Here is a 15257-nt window from a genome sequence, read left to right as displayed (position 1 = left end):
AATGATTTTAAAAACCAAAATATTTGATATTTGTTAAAATGTTTTAAATAAAACAATAAATTAACAAGTTGTCTTCGTATAAATAAACAGTCTAACCATTAAATTGCAAATCTGTCTCCAAATTTGTAGATTTAGTCAAATAACTAGACCGATTTTGTACTGTGATTGTACAATCCAAAATGGCGGTATACCATGAATCCACATTAAAACAGGAAAAGTAACGGCCTGACTGATTTTCGAAACAACAAAAGGAATCCAAATATGATATGAAGCAACAAACGGCAACAACTGATTTGAAAGGCTCATGTCTTGGTTCTTGCACATATAAAAGCAGTTGTTTTAAAGATGGTTTCCGGTACCATGGGACAATGGTGTAACAGCACAACATACGGACAATTACTTATTTATGTATAATTGCAAGGTGATGAAATAGATCTCTCAATATTTTATTACAAATGCAAATAACATATCGTCCTCAGATAATTCATATTTGACTCCCAAATTGGCACATAGCATGTCGTCCTCAGATAATGCATATGGTTCTCTCAAACTGACAGATATTAGGTCAATCTACAAAAGGCAGAATTATAATTAGATATGAAATAATTACTTATTTTAAGGTAGAAAACCCTTTTTTAGATATGAAATTGTTTATGATAAATGTAACATGTGTAATGCTGTATCGTTTCTACCTGCTTCTATCTTAAGACAATTAATCATCACTACATGAACAACCTGATATAAGAAACATAGATAGATAGATGAATCATAGCGACACAAATGGTCCCATCTGCAATTTCAATAACACATGTGGACACACTCATTACAGTAGTCTCACATATCAAAAATCAGCTGAAAATCTGGAGGGCTTTAGACAAAAAGTCCTTATAACTGTGATTTTCAACAATTTCGAAGTTGTAAACCCTTAATTTTGGCAAAAATTCACAGAGCGAAACGACCATTAAACTTGATATGTAACTCATCATGGTGAACTCACATACCAAAAATCACCCCTATATCTGAAAGCATTTCAAAAAAAAGTCCGTATAACTGTGTTTTTCAACAATTTATCAGAATCCAAAGCCCGTAAATTCTGCAAAAATTAGCGGAGCAGAACGAAACTTAAACTCGATCTGTAACTCATCATGGTTAAAACACAATCCAAAAATCAGCCCAATATCTGAAGGCATTTAGAAAAAAAAACCTAATGGTTTGTTGCGGAATGACGGACAAGGGTTAAACTATATGGCACAGACAACTTCGTTTCATAACAATGAAAAATATTTAAAAAAAATTGTCATTATTGTGTCAGTCGTAAACAGAGATAACTAAACATGGTTGTTAAGCAATTACTTGGTTTTTTATGATGAAATACCTGTGATATTTATTCGTAAACATAGTACACTGTTTGTATTAATATCAAATTAAAAAAAATCATGATATAGCTAGTAATATACGATTATCTCAAAAATGTTGTATTTTTAAAAGTAATAGATAATGATAACAATAATAATGATATTTATACTGTATGGATAGAGATGAATAAATAAATTGCTCAATAAAGGGTGGTTTTAGACACATTGTTTTTTTTTAACAATAATCTGCCAATCAGTATATTGAACACATATTATTTATATATCTATGATCGCAAGTAGGAATCTGTTTTCTAGTTTCCGTATTTAGATAAAAACAAAAATACGCTTTAACAGTCAGCTATAGGTCGATAGCATTTCTCATTACTACTACTTATGGATAATTAATAATTATTAAACGTTTTGTTTTCCATATTTTACACCACTGGGTCGATTCCTCTGCTGGTGGACTATCAGTCCCCGCGGGTATCGTCCGTTCTGATGGTGTAATGTTACACTAATGTTCCAGGTTAGGGGAGGGTTGGAATCCCGGTTACATGTTTTACCCCGCCTCATTCTGTATGTATGTGCATGTCCCATGTCAGGAGCGTGTAATTCAGTGGCTATTGTTTATTTATGTGATATATATTGGTTTTTCGTTTATTTAATTCATAAATTAGACAATCAATTTTCTCTTTTGAATTGTTTTACATTTGACATTTCTGGGCCTGTTATAGCTGACTGTGCAGTATTGGATTCTTTCATTGGTGAAGACCAAACGGTGACCTATAGTTGTAAATATATGTTTCCTTTGGTGTCTTGTGGGGATTTGTGGCAATCAAACCACATCTTCTTTATTTATTGTGGTTAACATACTTAACTTAGGTGCAAAGAGAGTGATATCATCTGTCAACAGGGTGAAAATTAAAATCCCCAAATTACTCAACTCTGAGGAAACTTCAAATCAGGAATTCCCTCATCAAATGGCAAAATCAAAAACTCAAACACAACAAACGAATGTATAACAACTGTTATATTCCTGACTAGGTATATGCATTTTCTTATGAATTAAACCTGATTATAGCTAGCCAAACCTCTTACACACATCACAGTCGAACCATATTGACAACGATGTGAACACAAAACAAACAGACACAAAAGGTACAACTGTCACAAATAATGATAAAACAGTCAGCATTTTCTCAAAATCCAAACCTGTATAAAAAACAAAGGAACACAAAAGCCATACAGACAAAGCACACTAAGCGCAAATACAAAATTTCAATTCTGGTATCTATGATCAGTTAATTTACTCTTTATTATTCCAACAAAACGTTAAAATCTTTTACCATTCGATACTTTACAAAATATAGTTAAATAACAAAAAAATACTGAACTCTAAGGAAAATGCAACACGGAAAGTCCCTGATCAAATGACATAATCGAATGATAAAACGCATCAAACGAATGGACAACAACTGTCATATTCCTGACTTGGTAAAACAATTGAAATGTTCTTATTTCCTTTTTCCCTTTTATTGTCAGAAGGAAGTAGCTGTATAATATGTTTTTTTCATATTTAAATTTTCATTTTTCATCCAATGTAAATGGGGGTTCAATTCAACTTACCGAATTTCACAAACGGAATATACGTTTTGACTACAACGTTCGTCACCCCAGTTTAAAGAATAGTCGTGATGTATCATACCACAGTGTGCACCTGTCGAACCCCGATAATTTAAATGATCTGGTTGCTGCGGTTGTCCTTGATACCAGTTTTTGTAGTTAAGTGGTTCACCAGACAACCACTTATATGACATTTCATCGTTATTGTCTGTAAGGCCAATCCAGAAATATCCTAAAATAATGATATCAACATTATAAGTAACATTGTTGTCATGAAATGCAAAATAAAAAAGGGACTGACAATAAGATTTTCAAACTGCATGAATTTCTTTCAAAAAACATTAACAAAAAAAAATTCATTAAGAATATAGTATGTGTTATGAATGCAAAGTCATAAATATATATCACCAGCCCAGTAGTCAGCACTTCGGTGTTGACATGAATATCAATTATATGATCATTTTTTATAAATTTCCTGTTACAAAACTTTGATTTTTTCGAAAAAACTAAAGATTCTGTTACCTAGCAATGTATAACTTTAACCGTATTTGGCACTTTTTTGAATTTTTGGTCCTCAATGCTATTCAACTTAAAAGTTTGTACTTGTTTGGCTATATACCTATTTTGATCTGAGCGTCACTAATGTGTCTTAAGCTGGGGTCACACATTTACGATTTTTACTGCCGTCCTTGACAGGACCATTCCCGATTAAAATTTATTAAAAGTCTGATCAAGATCCTATGAATCGTGGATGGAAATTCAAACTTTAATTAAAATTTGTAAAAAAAAATATTTGATCACGACAACAATCAGATATTGTTCAGGAAGCGTCGATATTCAACCGTTTCCAAGCGAATTTATCCCGATAATCCCGTTTTAAATCCGCTTCTAATCCGATTTGTATCTTTCGCCAGGTAAAATTCGACCGAGTCTGTCACGACTGCGTCCCGATTCTACCGAATGTAATCCGACAAAGATCAGATAGTGACAAGACAGTGAACCGACGCTGACGGAAGTTATCTGTTCGAAAACTGTCGGCATAATCGGGATGATCAGGTACTGTCGGAACGTAATCCTATCACGGTCCGCTCTATCGCACTGCAAACGCCTTTGTCTGGTCTCAGTCGTATTGTATTTTGTAATTGTCGGGACTCTGACGTGGGTATCATTGACGAATTTAGAATTAATAACGGGACTGTTTCGGAACGGTTTCGGCAAAAACGGTTCGCAATCGACAAGATCTGAATGCAATCTGGACTTAATCGGCCGGAAAACAGCAATGACAAATTTCTCCAGATCATTCCCGTTCCACAGGACACCGTCCCGAATACACAGAACATTGTTAGGAATTCGATCCGATACTGCAGAATCTCTCACGACATAGGCACGATTGTAATCCGACTAGACAAAATCGGCTGAGTTTCCCCGAATGTTACGGGACGCACCTAACTGTCGGGGTGCTTTGCCGAACTATTCGGACCAGTAGGAATCTGTTACGAACTAAAACGACTGCGTTCAGACAATAATAGGACATTCCAGATAATTGAGGATACTAATCCGACTTTTTCACTTTTCGTGTCGTATCGCTGTCTGATCTCAAACGGGAGGAATAATCGGCAATGTGTGAACCCCGCATTATGTAGACGAAACGCGCGTCTTGCGTATTAAATTATAATCCTGGTACCTTTGATAAAATTGAGAGTGGAAATGGGGAATGTGTCAAAGTGACAACAACCCAGCCATAGGAAAAACAACAGCAGAAGGTCACAAATAACTGTTTACGTAAATCACATATAACTACCACTAAACTATAAGGTCCTACATTGGGACGACAGGCACATATAGAATATTACGGAATGAAACACGACGACAACTTTTCTCAACATTGTAAAACTTTGGGGAGTTCTATAACATGATAGCTATCGTTATTTTGTTATAAATAAACTAATTATAGATATCAGGATTGATTTTTTTTTATTTGCACCAGACGTGCATTTCGTCTACAAAAGCCTCATCGGTGACGCTCGAAAAAGAAAAATGCTAAAAAAGTCAACTAAAGTTCTAATTACATATATATATAAATATTTAACAAATGTTTAAAAAATGCAAAGTTTTTGTAAACAGTTAATTTGTAATTATGACCATATCAACAATAATCCATATCAACACAGAAGTGCTGACTACTGAGCTGGGGATACTCTCGGAAATAAAAACTCCACCAGTTGTAACATAGACCCAAATAAATTGTAAATAAACTCATAAAATGTCTGCATTAAATCAAATTGAATTTTAAGATTTGTTTCAAATCATAACTTTCTTAGATAATATCTACATTTTAAATAAACCTTAAAAGACAGAGTCAAATACTTTTATTGTAGTCTGGGTTGTTTAATGCTATACATGTCATATTGAATCATTATGAGCTGAACATGAAATATAATTCAAATGTGCATTTAAGTAGATATTATATAATTAGATATAAAAGCAAGTTAAGTACAAATTAAAAAATTCAAATATCTTACAAAAAATCGACATGCTAATACTTTGAACACTTTAATTCAAAACGTTTTCAGAAGGGCATATCAAATAAACTATGTAGTGACATGAAAAGATCTAGTATGAGCCATTAACTCCATTTCATATTGTTCAGATATACAAATGCGCGCACGATCAGCGCCCATATAACCATACATAATAATAGTCTTAGGTTGTTTTAAATATGTATAGAACGTTGTATTATAGAAATCGGTTGATTTCTCTGTTATCTGTGAAACCTTTTTGATTGATGCGAAATGAATCGAGAAACTTGAAACAATTGCTAATTTGCCCACCTCTTAATCTCTGTATGTTCATTATCAATGTAATTACATCTACTAAAAACGTGTTTTCGTCACCAGTTTCAATACTGGTCAATTGTCCACCACTGGCATTGCATTTATCCTACAACAATGAATATCAGTTAAAAAGTTCATCAAACATACCATGTTCATCATTGTTTACACAAGGCGAGCATCCATTCAAAAAGACTCGTCAATGAATCGAAATCGTTAAAAGGAATAAACAGGTACGAAACTGAAGTGCATTTCGGAATCAAACATTCAGTAAGGGTTTCCATGTACAGCTAAGGTAATTGTATTTCATTACTGTTATACCAGAAAGATTTCACTGTACATATACCTCTGGTAAAGAGTAAACAAACATTAATAAACATATTTTTCATGTTGATTTGTTGTCCGTTCGTCGCACTCTTTTTTCTCCTTGATTTTGAGTTTCTAGTTTTTATAATAATACAAATTCATATATTCATAAATTAATAATATCTTACTTAAAAAGCTATCCAGTTATAATTTTGAAAAAGCATATTTTTGTTGCAAAATATCAAATTATATATAGAAATGTTATATTCCATACCTCAGAAGTAAACCAATTTCCTACATTACATTTGAATATGTACTTTGAACCACGGAAGAAGGCTACCGTCTCAGGACATACTATTTTTACTAAAATTATCAAAACAGCAGTACATGTTTTATTAAACTTTTTCTGTCAACTGTAATCCATTACAGTGTATTAAAAGATGTTCGAGTTTAAAGTTTATTTTCTTCTGTTATTTTTTACGAAAATAATCAACTGATAGATTTTAATTGGGACAAGCAGACACATTTTTTCTGTTATTAAATATTATATTATTTGTATCCTGCTAGATGTACAGCAAACAAATATCAACATGGACATAAGCTAATACAAATCTAAAATAACCATTGGTTTTACTTATCATATTTAACTTATGCAACTCGATGGATGTATATAGTGTTACAAGAGCTAATAATATTTTTGTTTCGAAACTACTACATATTTTTCAATCTGTTGATCAACGACAATTTTTAATATGCATTGCTCTGCAAGTTTTTATAGTGGAAAATAATAAATTACTGTGTTTAGTGTTTTATAGGATTTTTGTTAATGCAAGGACATTAATATATACGTGAGATGAATTTTAATGTAAACCTTTCATTACACTTTGGGGGGGGGGGGGGGGGGGAAGAGACATATTTAGGTGTAAAATTTTGAAATCTTATAAATTCACACTGAATACGACATCATACTGTGACCATTTGTGTCTTACTTCGTGCAGTTAGAGTAATATTTGTATTGTGTATAGATAATAATTTCTATGGTTTATATCTAGATTAATTAATAAGTTTTATTTCTTATTCTGAATGAGCCGTAGGGCGTATTAAAACCTGAACGCATTAGAAAGGAATATCCCACTTTAGTGTGGTCGGTAAAATAGGATGCTCAACTTTTCAAATCTTTATAATAAAAAATATGTTTGACGGTATATAAGTCAGATAATATTTAAATGTTTTTTCTTGTCGTAGAACACACCTTGGGGTGTCATAATTACCCAAAGAAGGAATTTGATCAATCCTGAAACCCCTCGGTGTGTATTACGACAATTAAAACCTTAAAATATGCATTATCTATCACATAAAGCATATAAGAATGAACCTTCGCTCAGCGTTTTGAGGTTTCGCATTAGCGTGTTCTTTTATTTTGACAGTGATGCCAGGATTCATCAAAGTTATATAGTATTTACTGTTCTTAATATTGTTTCAGCTATTTTATATACGAAGCCAACATTTAGTAAAAAAAAAAGTGTTTTTGAATATTGTAGTTGTTATCTCAGAGTTTGTTTCTATATATGTTGCATTGTGGTTTGTTTTGGTTACATTTCAGTGTTCTGTTATTTCTTTGTTTTCTCCTCATGGTTGATGTGTTCCCTCCGTTTCAGTTTGGTATCCGGATTTGGTTTTTTTTAACCGATTTATCGACTTTTAAGCAGCGGTATAGTACTGTTGCCTTTATGTGCATTGATCATCTGGACATATACCATATCATCCTGATTATGTGCAAATAGTAGTGTATATTTTGTCATTACTGTATTTTGTCAACGTGTGTCTCTTTTAGTGATCATCATATTCTGCTTAAGAAGCGTATATCTCCACTTACGTCAAAATATGATCTTGTGTTATGATTATAACTATTAGATTACATTACATTTGCCTTATGTGTTGTTCAGATAGTTAGACATTGAAATATCATTGTTACATGTATAACAAACAATCAAAGGTAAAATATGTTAGTGTTCTTACTACATTGTGGAATATTTCCATTCCAGCCTGATGTTGTGCACGATATCGATTTTCTTCCAACCAGTGAAAGGTCTGCGTCACATGTAAAATTTGCCATTGAGCCAACATTTCTTTCCGTTACAGTGACAGTACCATTGATTAAACTGTCGGTTGGAATATCTGCACACTGAACTAAAAGAATATCTGCAGTTTTCAAGTTATTACCAACAAACTAAAGAACAAACAATACAACTAAACTGTTTAATTAATTTTTTAACAAATTTTAAAAAGAAAAATCTACGAGAGACATATGTGCGTTACGTCTGTTGATTGAATACTATTATTGTAAGGTTTTAACATATAAATTGTTCTATGATGTGTCATAGTAGAAAATGAATCCATTACTATCCTGGAACTTTAAGATAATGACAAGTATTTTATTTGATTTGAATAAAAAATGTATTTGTTAATTTTCCGAAAGTTTTTAATCCTAACATTTGTTTTCGATTATTTGGCCAAAAGATGTGTCAAGCATAACAGAATGCTCTTTGAGAGTTTTGTAGGGTTTTTGTTAGAAATTGCTTTCATTTTGACAGTGAGGCCAGGATTCATTTAACGTTGAATAGATTGAATATCTTCACACCGAACTAGAAAAGAAAGATCTCAAGATTATCAAATAAAATTCGGAATGTGTCTAAGATAACATTAGATATCAATTGTATATGTTTACACTGAACTAGAAATAAATCTCAAGATTATGAAATAAAACTGGGAATGAAACTGGGGAATGTGTCAGAGAGATAACAACCCGACCAAAGAGCTGAAGACAGCTAGGGACTACAAATGTATTTTCAATACAGCCATACAATAAATTCCGCAGCCCGAGGCGTGCTTCAGCGGGACCCTAAACAAAACTGTGTACTAGTTCAGTGATAATTAACGTAATACTTAACTCCGAACTATATAAATAACTTGAGTTAAAAAAAACATACAAGACTAACAAAGGCCAGAATCTCCCGACTTTGGACAGGAGCAAACATGCAGCGGTGTTGAATATGTTTTGTGTTATATCAACCTTATACTCATTCATTCCTCTAGCTAATGTATAACAATAAAAACACAGCAATACGCACATTAAAATTCAGTTAAGAAGAAGTTCGAGTTCGATAGTTCAGAAAAATGAACAATAGAAACTAAGCAAAATGATAATGATACATAGATTAACAAAGGACTATTAGCAGTTACTGGCATGCCGTCTCAAGATCTGAATTTAACTAATTGAAATATTGTTTCCTCATCATATGAATATCAAGCATAATCCCTCCCGTTAGAAGTTTAGTATAATACAATTATACAATTTATTAGAACATTGTAACCGTATGATATGTTTAATTCAAGTCTAAGACAGTCTTGTACATAAAATCAAACCGGGAATGTCACAACTTGTACTCTCTCTGCGATCTGCATACCAAATAGAGTTTCTTACGGATTAAACACACCAACAGTCAGAGGAATTTAAGGTTATTAAACACACCAACAATCTGAGGAATTTAAGGTTATTAAACACACCATATATATGTATATATATATATATATATATACTTATCTTACCTCTATACATTTCTAGGAATATGATTAATTTAAAGCGTCCGCGTGGTGACCGCGTATATTCAATATTAGGTTAGTAGGGAGGCGGGGCTTAATTCAAGACACGGATAGTAGTGGATTTACGACTTTGGCACTGTTAGAAAATTTAAAAGTATTGAAAGTTCTGTTTAATATTGTTATATGAAGGTTGTTGATTATACATAGTTATTGTTTGCATTATTGTTTAGTGCAGACCAATTGAAGAAGGTTCTTAATATTGAACACCTGGCCTTGGAGGCATATAACTTTGCGCAGTGCTCTGAGCACAAAAATCGTGCTCGAAATATGAAATCCAGCAATTTGATTGGTTGATTTTTGAGTCTGAGAACAAAAATCATGCTCGAAAGTTTTATGGCCGTGAGGCCTGAACACTTTAATATAGAAATAAGAAGATTTGTTATCATAGCAAATGAGACAACTCTAGTCTAAATTCGACAAAAAAAGATGTCGGTAATATGAATTCGTTAAAATGTTCTAGTGACCTAATATACTCTTACCCCATATGGAATTTACTGACCCCGTATATATCATGTTAGGTCACAAACACACTATTTTACTAATAATATTATCTTTACAGAATAAGTAAAATCAATACATTCGACGACGAGATGTTGAAGTACGAAAAAATATGCTTCTGCTAATTGTAGCTAAGGTCACTATCTGAATAATCTAGCTAATATAAACGCCATTAACTGCAAATAAATGTTAGTTTACAAGGACCTGCATGATTGTATACTTACACACGCAACACGGTCTCCTTCGGCAACAACTGCCTTTTTTTGTCCATCCTGGACCAAAACTACTTTCACAATTGGAATGTTGTGTTAGGGCGCATCTCCCCTGTGAGGCCATACATTGACGAGTTAACTCTTAAAAATGAAGAAATCATATTTTAGAATATCTCTACATCATGTGATTTTTCAATTTCAAACAGTAAATTATGTATTATGAACAGATAAAAGGTGAAAAAGATAAAGGATAAAGACAATTGTTTCCAAAATTGATTTTGAAATTCAAAATGATTTTTTAAAAGAAAGAGAGAAAAAATTGATTATTTTTTCAGTCTATAGCAATAGAGTTAATACATTGTATGTTTTAGATCAAGATAATATAACTTCATTGCATTTAAATGAACAATAAGTGAAATACATTTAGGTTGACAAATTTGCTAATGAAATTCTTTGCATTCATGATTGTACTTTAACCATCTGCATTGTGTTCGAGCGATATGTTTACCATAATGAACAATGCACTAATAAAAATTTAAATATATTTTGGTTATTATTATTTTTTGTTATCCTGTATTACAGTTTAGCCATGTATATAAAATGAAAGCTTACTTTCTGCATTCGTCTCATGGTATATGCTGAGGGCAATAACAATCACGTACCAACAGTTAAACATGGTGCTGAAACATTTACATTATTCATATTTCATGAAATATATATGATATGTGTATTATTCATATTTCATGAAATATATATGATATTTGCATTAATCATATTTTATGAAGTATTTCATATTTAAAGTATGTATTTAAAACATGAAATATAACATTTAGTATTTATTTAATATGAAGAATGACATTTAAAGTATTCATTAAACATGCGTTATTAAATGATTTGAGCAAAAATGGATAAATCAGCCTGTGCAATACAGATGATGTCCCACTGCCGATATAAATCAAGAGTAAATATTGCTTTTCGAACAGGGCCAATACGGAACCAAACATATTGTCCAATGGGTGACTACAGGACGTTCACTTCCGGTTTCAATTTTCTTACGCCTATAAGTTACTAAACGTTAGACGTTTCGTTACGCATAAAACATTTGTAATATCTTGTTTTTTTAAATCATAGAATAAAAAGTTTTAAGTCTTGAGACGAAAATATTTCACAGCCTTTTCGAGGAAGACTTTCGGTTATTTACATGTTCATTTGCACTGATCAGTTATCAGAAGGCAGATATTAATATACTTCAATTAGTTTATAGCATTCCGTAAAAAAAAAAAGTATATAAGATCGTCATACAATGAGCAATCCATCAGAAAGTGTGTTTCTGTTTCAGCGCGATTCGATTTGCACAATACACATATTCTCTGTTCAATGGAGTATCTTCTTGTCTCACCCAAAAGTGTAAGTGAACCGGAGCTAAATAGGACCATTGCACGTCGCGAAATTTAGAAAATTGCAGACGAACTTTATTTGTACATGTATTGCCAATAAGTTCGTAATTTGTTTCCATTCTGTAAGTTACTTCTATCATAAAAAAAACCTAATTCAGTTCATTTTTCGCTAATTGTAGAATCACTGTTTGAGTTTATACAGATAAATTATAAACAAGATATCTCACAAAAAAACATGTAAAGTATTGCATTAAAAAAATTCCATAATATGGCATTTCCTTCATACAGGAACTTCTTTGAAAGAAAGATAAGAAGTTATCAATATCCTTTTACTTTACTTCCCGCTATATAGATGACGTTCTTTTACTAAATAATTCAACATTTGGTGACTAAGTTGAACGCATCTATCCCACCGAACTAGAGATAACGGATACAACAGATACAGCTGAGTCCGCCTCATATCTTGACTTACATCTAGAAATTGACAATGAGTGTCGGTTAAAAACAACACTTTACGACACAAGAGATGATTTCAGCTTTTCAATTGTGAACTTTCATTTCTAAGTAGCAACATTCAAGCAGTATCTGCATACGGGGATTATATCTCCTAATTGATACGATATTCCCGTGCTTGCATTTCCTATCATAATTTTCTTGATAGAGGGTTGCTGCTCATAATGAAGCTTTTAAACCAAGAGTTCCAAATTGTGAAGTTGAAATCATCCCGTCGTAAATTTTACGGAGCTACCACGAGTTGTTTGACCGTTATGGAATAACCGTTTCACATATGATATCGGATATGTTCCGTATGTCGAAACTACAATTCCCTTCCCTTTCATGAATGTGACATACCGAATAAGACTATTTACCGGATTTGTTATCATATAAGCAACACGACGGATGCCACATGTGGAGCAGAATCGGTTTACCCTTCCGGAGCATCTGAGATCACCTCTAGTTTTTGGTGGGGTTCGTGTTGCTTGTTCTTTAGTTTTCTATGATCTGTCATTTGTTCTATTGTTTGCCTGTTTGACTTCTTTCATTTTTAGCCAGGGGTTGTCAGTTTATTTTCGATTTGTGAGTTTGACTTTCCATCTGGTATATTCCGTCCCTCTTTTAAGATAAAAACTTCTAAACGTACAATTAGAACTGTCCAAAATTTGTTGATGCAAACTTATGATAAGTATAAAGGTTCTGAAGGGATTTTTTAATTGTATTTTTAAACATACCGAAATCGACAAGCGTTTGCACAGGTTACGATACATGTGGATTTACGTGGGAGTTAAACTTTTCAAGTATTTACATCCCGGAGTCTTCGCTAAGTATAGATATATAGAGAATTGTATCATGGTGATGTTTACCAAGTGGAATAAGCATGTAATATTTGGATTTTATCGGTAATTCGTATATTTTTCCTTTGATCTTACTGCCTTATATTATCGAGTATCAACGTACTGGATGTTTCACTGACAATATAAGGTAATACATTGTGTGACGTCATAATTACCGATAAACAGAATAATAGGTAGTTTCGTTAATTTATTTTTAGTGACTTTAAATTTAAAGAATATATATATAGAATTTTTCTGCTACATCACTGCCGTCCACTAGTGTTTTAAATTCCGTGATTGACTTTAATTTATTTTTAGTGAAATTGAATTTAAAAGAAGCATGAAGTTAAAACTATTATGAGTCCCCTATACTAAGTTCTAAAGACTGTTTTATAAAGGATTCAATAATATATAATTTAACACTGGGATGTTGTAGTAGAACGTTTATATACCGAACAGAAAATTTGTATACGATTTAGTGATTTATTGAGATTCTATGTTATTGTCCATCATTAAATCACAGTTATAATGTAGAGTTAGTGATTTTACAAAAAATTAATAACACATTTTTCTCATTTAATTTTTTTTTTTAAATTTGGACCATTTGTCTTAAAACCCGGCCATTATTACACACTGATTTCCTAGGGTTTAATACAAGGACATTGTGCCCCTTTACTTTGATTAAACATGCAATATATTCATACTAAGATGGTAAGTCATGTGAAAAACTATTAAATAATGAAATAGCAGAAAATTGACCTAATCGCAAGTTTAATAAATGTACAAAAATCGTGGTCTATTTCACACGACCCTAAAACTAACTGAAACAAAAACGAATAAATTGGATAATAACTAGACGATGGTGTTGAAATGGGTGCGATAAATTATTTATTTTTTCGGTTAAATATTGCAAGCAACACTAAAATTTCTGTGTTCATATATCTACAGAAAATACTTCATATATATCCAATGACATTCTACACTATTTCCCTTAACGAAATAACTAAAACAAAATGTGCGTGTACATGAAGAACACTTAGAATACTGAAAGTTTGACCAAATTGTACAAACCTGTGTGTTCCTTGGTCAAGAAGTAAATCTGTAACTGAAAGCAAATCACAGTTACTGTAATCGATAAGAAATTGATCTTAAATTGCAACACGCAACTGCTGTCTAATTACACACCTTCTTTTTTGAATAATTACCTACATAACGCATTAAATCAACAATAGTATAGACATATGTTTCCGTCAACACAATCTGTTTCAGTTTTGTCATTTAATATAATATTTCTGTTTAATTTTTTTGTTGTGGAAAAAAGGACATTCATTTTTTAACAATTATGACGTGGATGGAGATTATCGTATTCATTTTGCTAGAATCTGACGGTAAATGTTAACCATTTATACTTGCTTCAACTAAAGTTCATTCTTTCCATGTACTGGTGATTTGAATTTCATCATAATGAGATCAAAGTGGATAAAAAAGGAAAATAATAAAAGCTAGTAACATTATGATAAAATAAAACGACAGTCTATAAAACACTACACAGAAACAGTACAGGAAAAAAAGAGCCAGTCAAACCCGTAAATGATGAACTTCTCAAGTTCATTCTAAAAATATTGGTATCAAAATTAGATCCACTGTATTGTCTAGACGAAGAGTGTGATGTTCTTTATACAGCCAGAGTTCAACTTCGTCAAAATGAACTCCCGATTACACCATCTAATCTTTATAATCGTAAACATTGAACCGTACAAGTGATGACGCGTTGTTAATTTACATGATTTATCACTATTTTACTAATGCATTGACTAACATTGTAATTATTTGTTTACGCCAGTATGCCGAGAGGAAAAGGGGAGAGGGTGCTGCCAAACCGTACTGTACGTAGGGAAAATCAGATACAGCTACCGGTAAACAGAAGGCTTCGCCCAAAGAGAGCTGAAATTGTAAGACAAAATATAGCCATTCCACAACAGCCGTTAATACCACCACAACAGCCATTAATACCACCACAACAGCCATTAATGCCACCACA

The 15257-nt window shown here is 32.3% G+C and overlaps 1 protein-coding gene across 1 annotated transcript; it reads right to left on the bottom strand.

The window, feature by feature from the left end:
* Positions 1-430: 430 nt before the first annotated feature.
* On the bottom strand, positions 431-14355 carry LOC139503565 (brevican core protein-like). Its single transcript, XM_071293366.1, has 8 exons — positions 14288-14355; positions 11101-11168; positions 10501-10629; positions 8135-8305; positions 6390-6478; positions 5810-5918; positions 2982-3210; positions 431-570 (listed from the first exon to the last, which is right to left on the bottom strand). Exons 2-8 carry the CDS (start codon positions 11162-11164, stop codon positions 561-563), a joined length of 801 nt encoding a protein of 266 aa, XP_071149467.1. The 5' UTR covers positions 11165-11168; positions 14288-14355; the 3' UTR covers positions 431-560.
* Positions 14356-15257: the final 902 nt, after the last annotated feature.

This window comes from Mytilus edulis, chromosome 14 (genome assembly GCF_963676685.1).
Source record: "Mytilus edulis chromosome 14, xbMytEdul2.2, whole genome shotgun sequence".
Classification (NCBI taxonomy): Eukaryota; Metazoa; Mollusca; class Bivalvia; order Mytilida; family Mytilidae; genus Mytilus; species Mytilus edulis.
This window is presented reverse-complemented; position numbering and strand designations above follow the sequence as displayed.

What these genes read in the sequence shown, in the direction of transcription:
- LOC139503565 (XM_071293366.1), bottom strand. Translation starts at nt 11,164, where the DNA reads ATGTTTAACTGTTGGTACGTGATTGTTATTGCCCTCAGCATATACCAT. An exon ending in CCATGAGACGAATGCAGAAA is followed by an intron (nt 10,630 to 11,100) that starts GTAAGCTTTCAT and finishes TTCATTTTTAAG; the next exon opens with AGTTAACTCGTCAATGTATG. An exon ending in AAGGAGACCGTGTTGCGTGT is followed by an intron (nt 8,306 to 10,500) that starts GTAAGTATACAA and finishes ATATTCTTTTAG; the next exon opens with TTCAGTGTGCAGATATTCCA.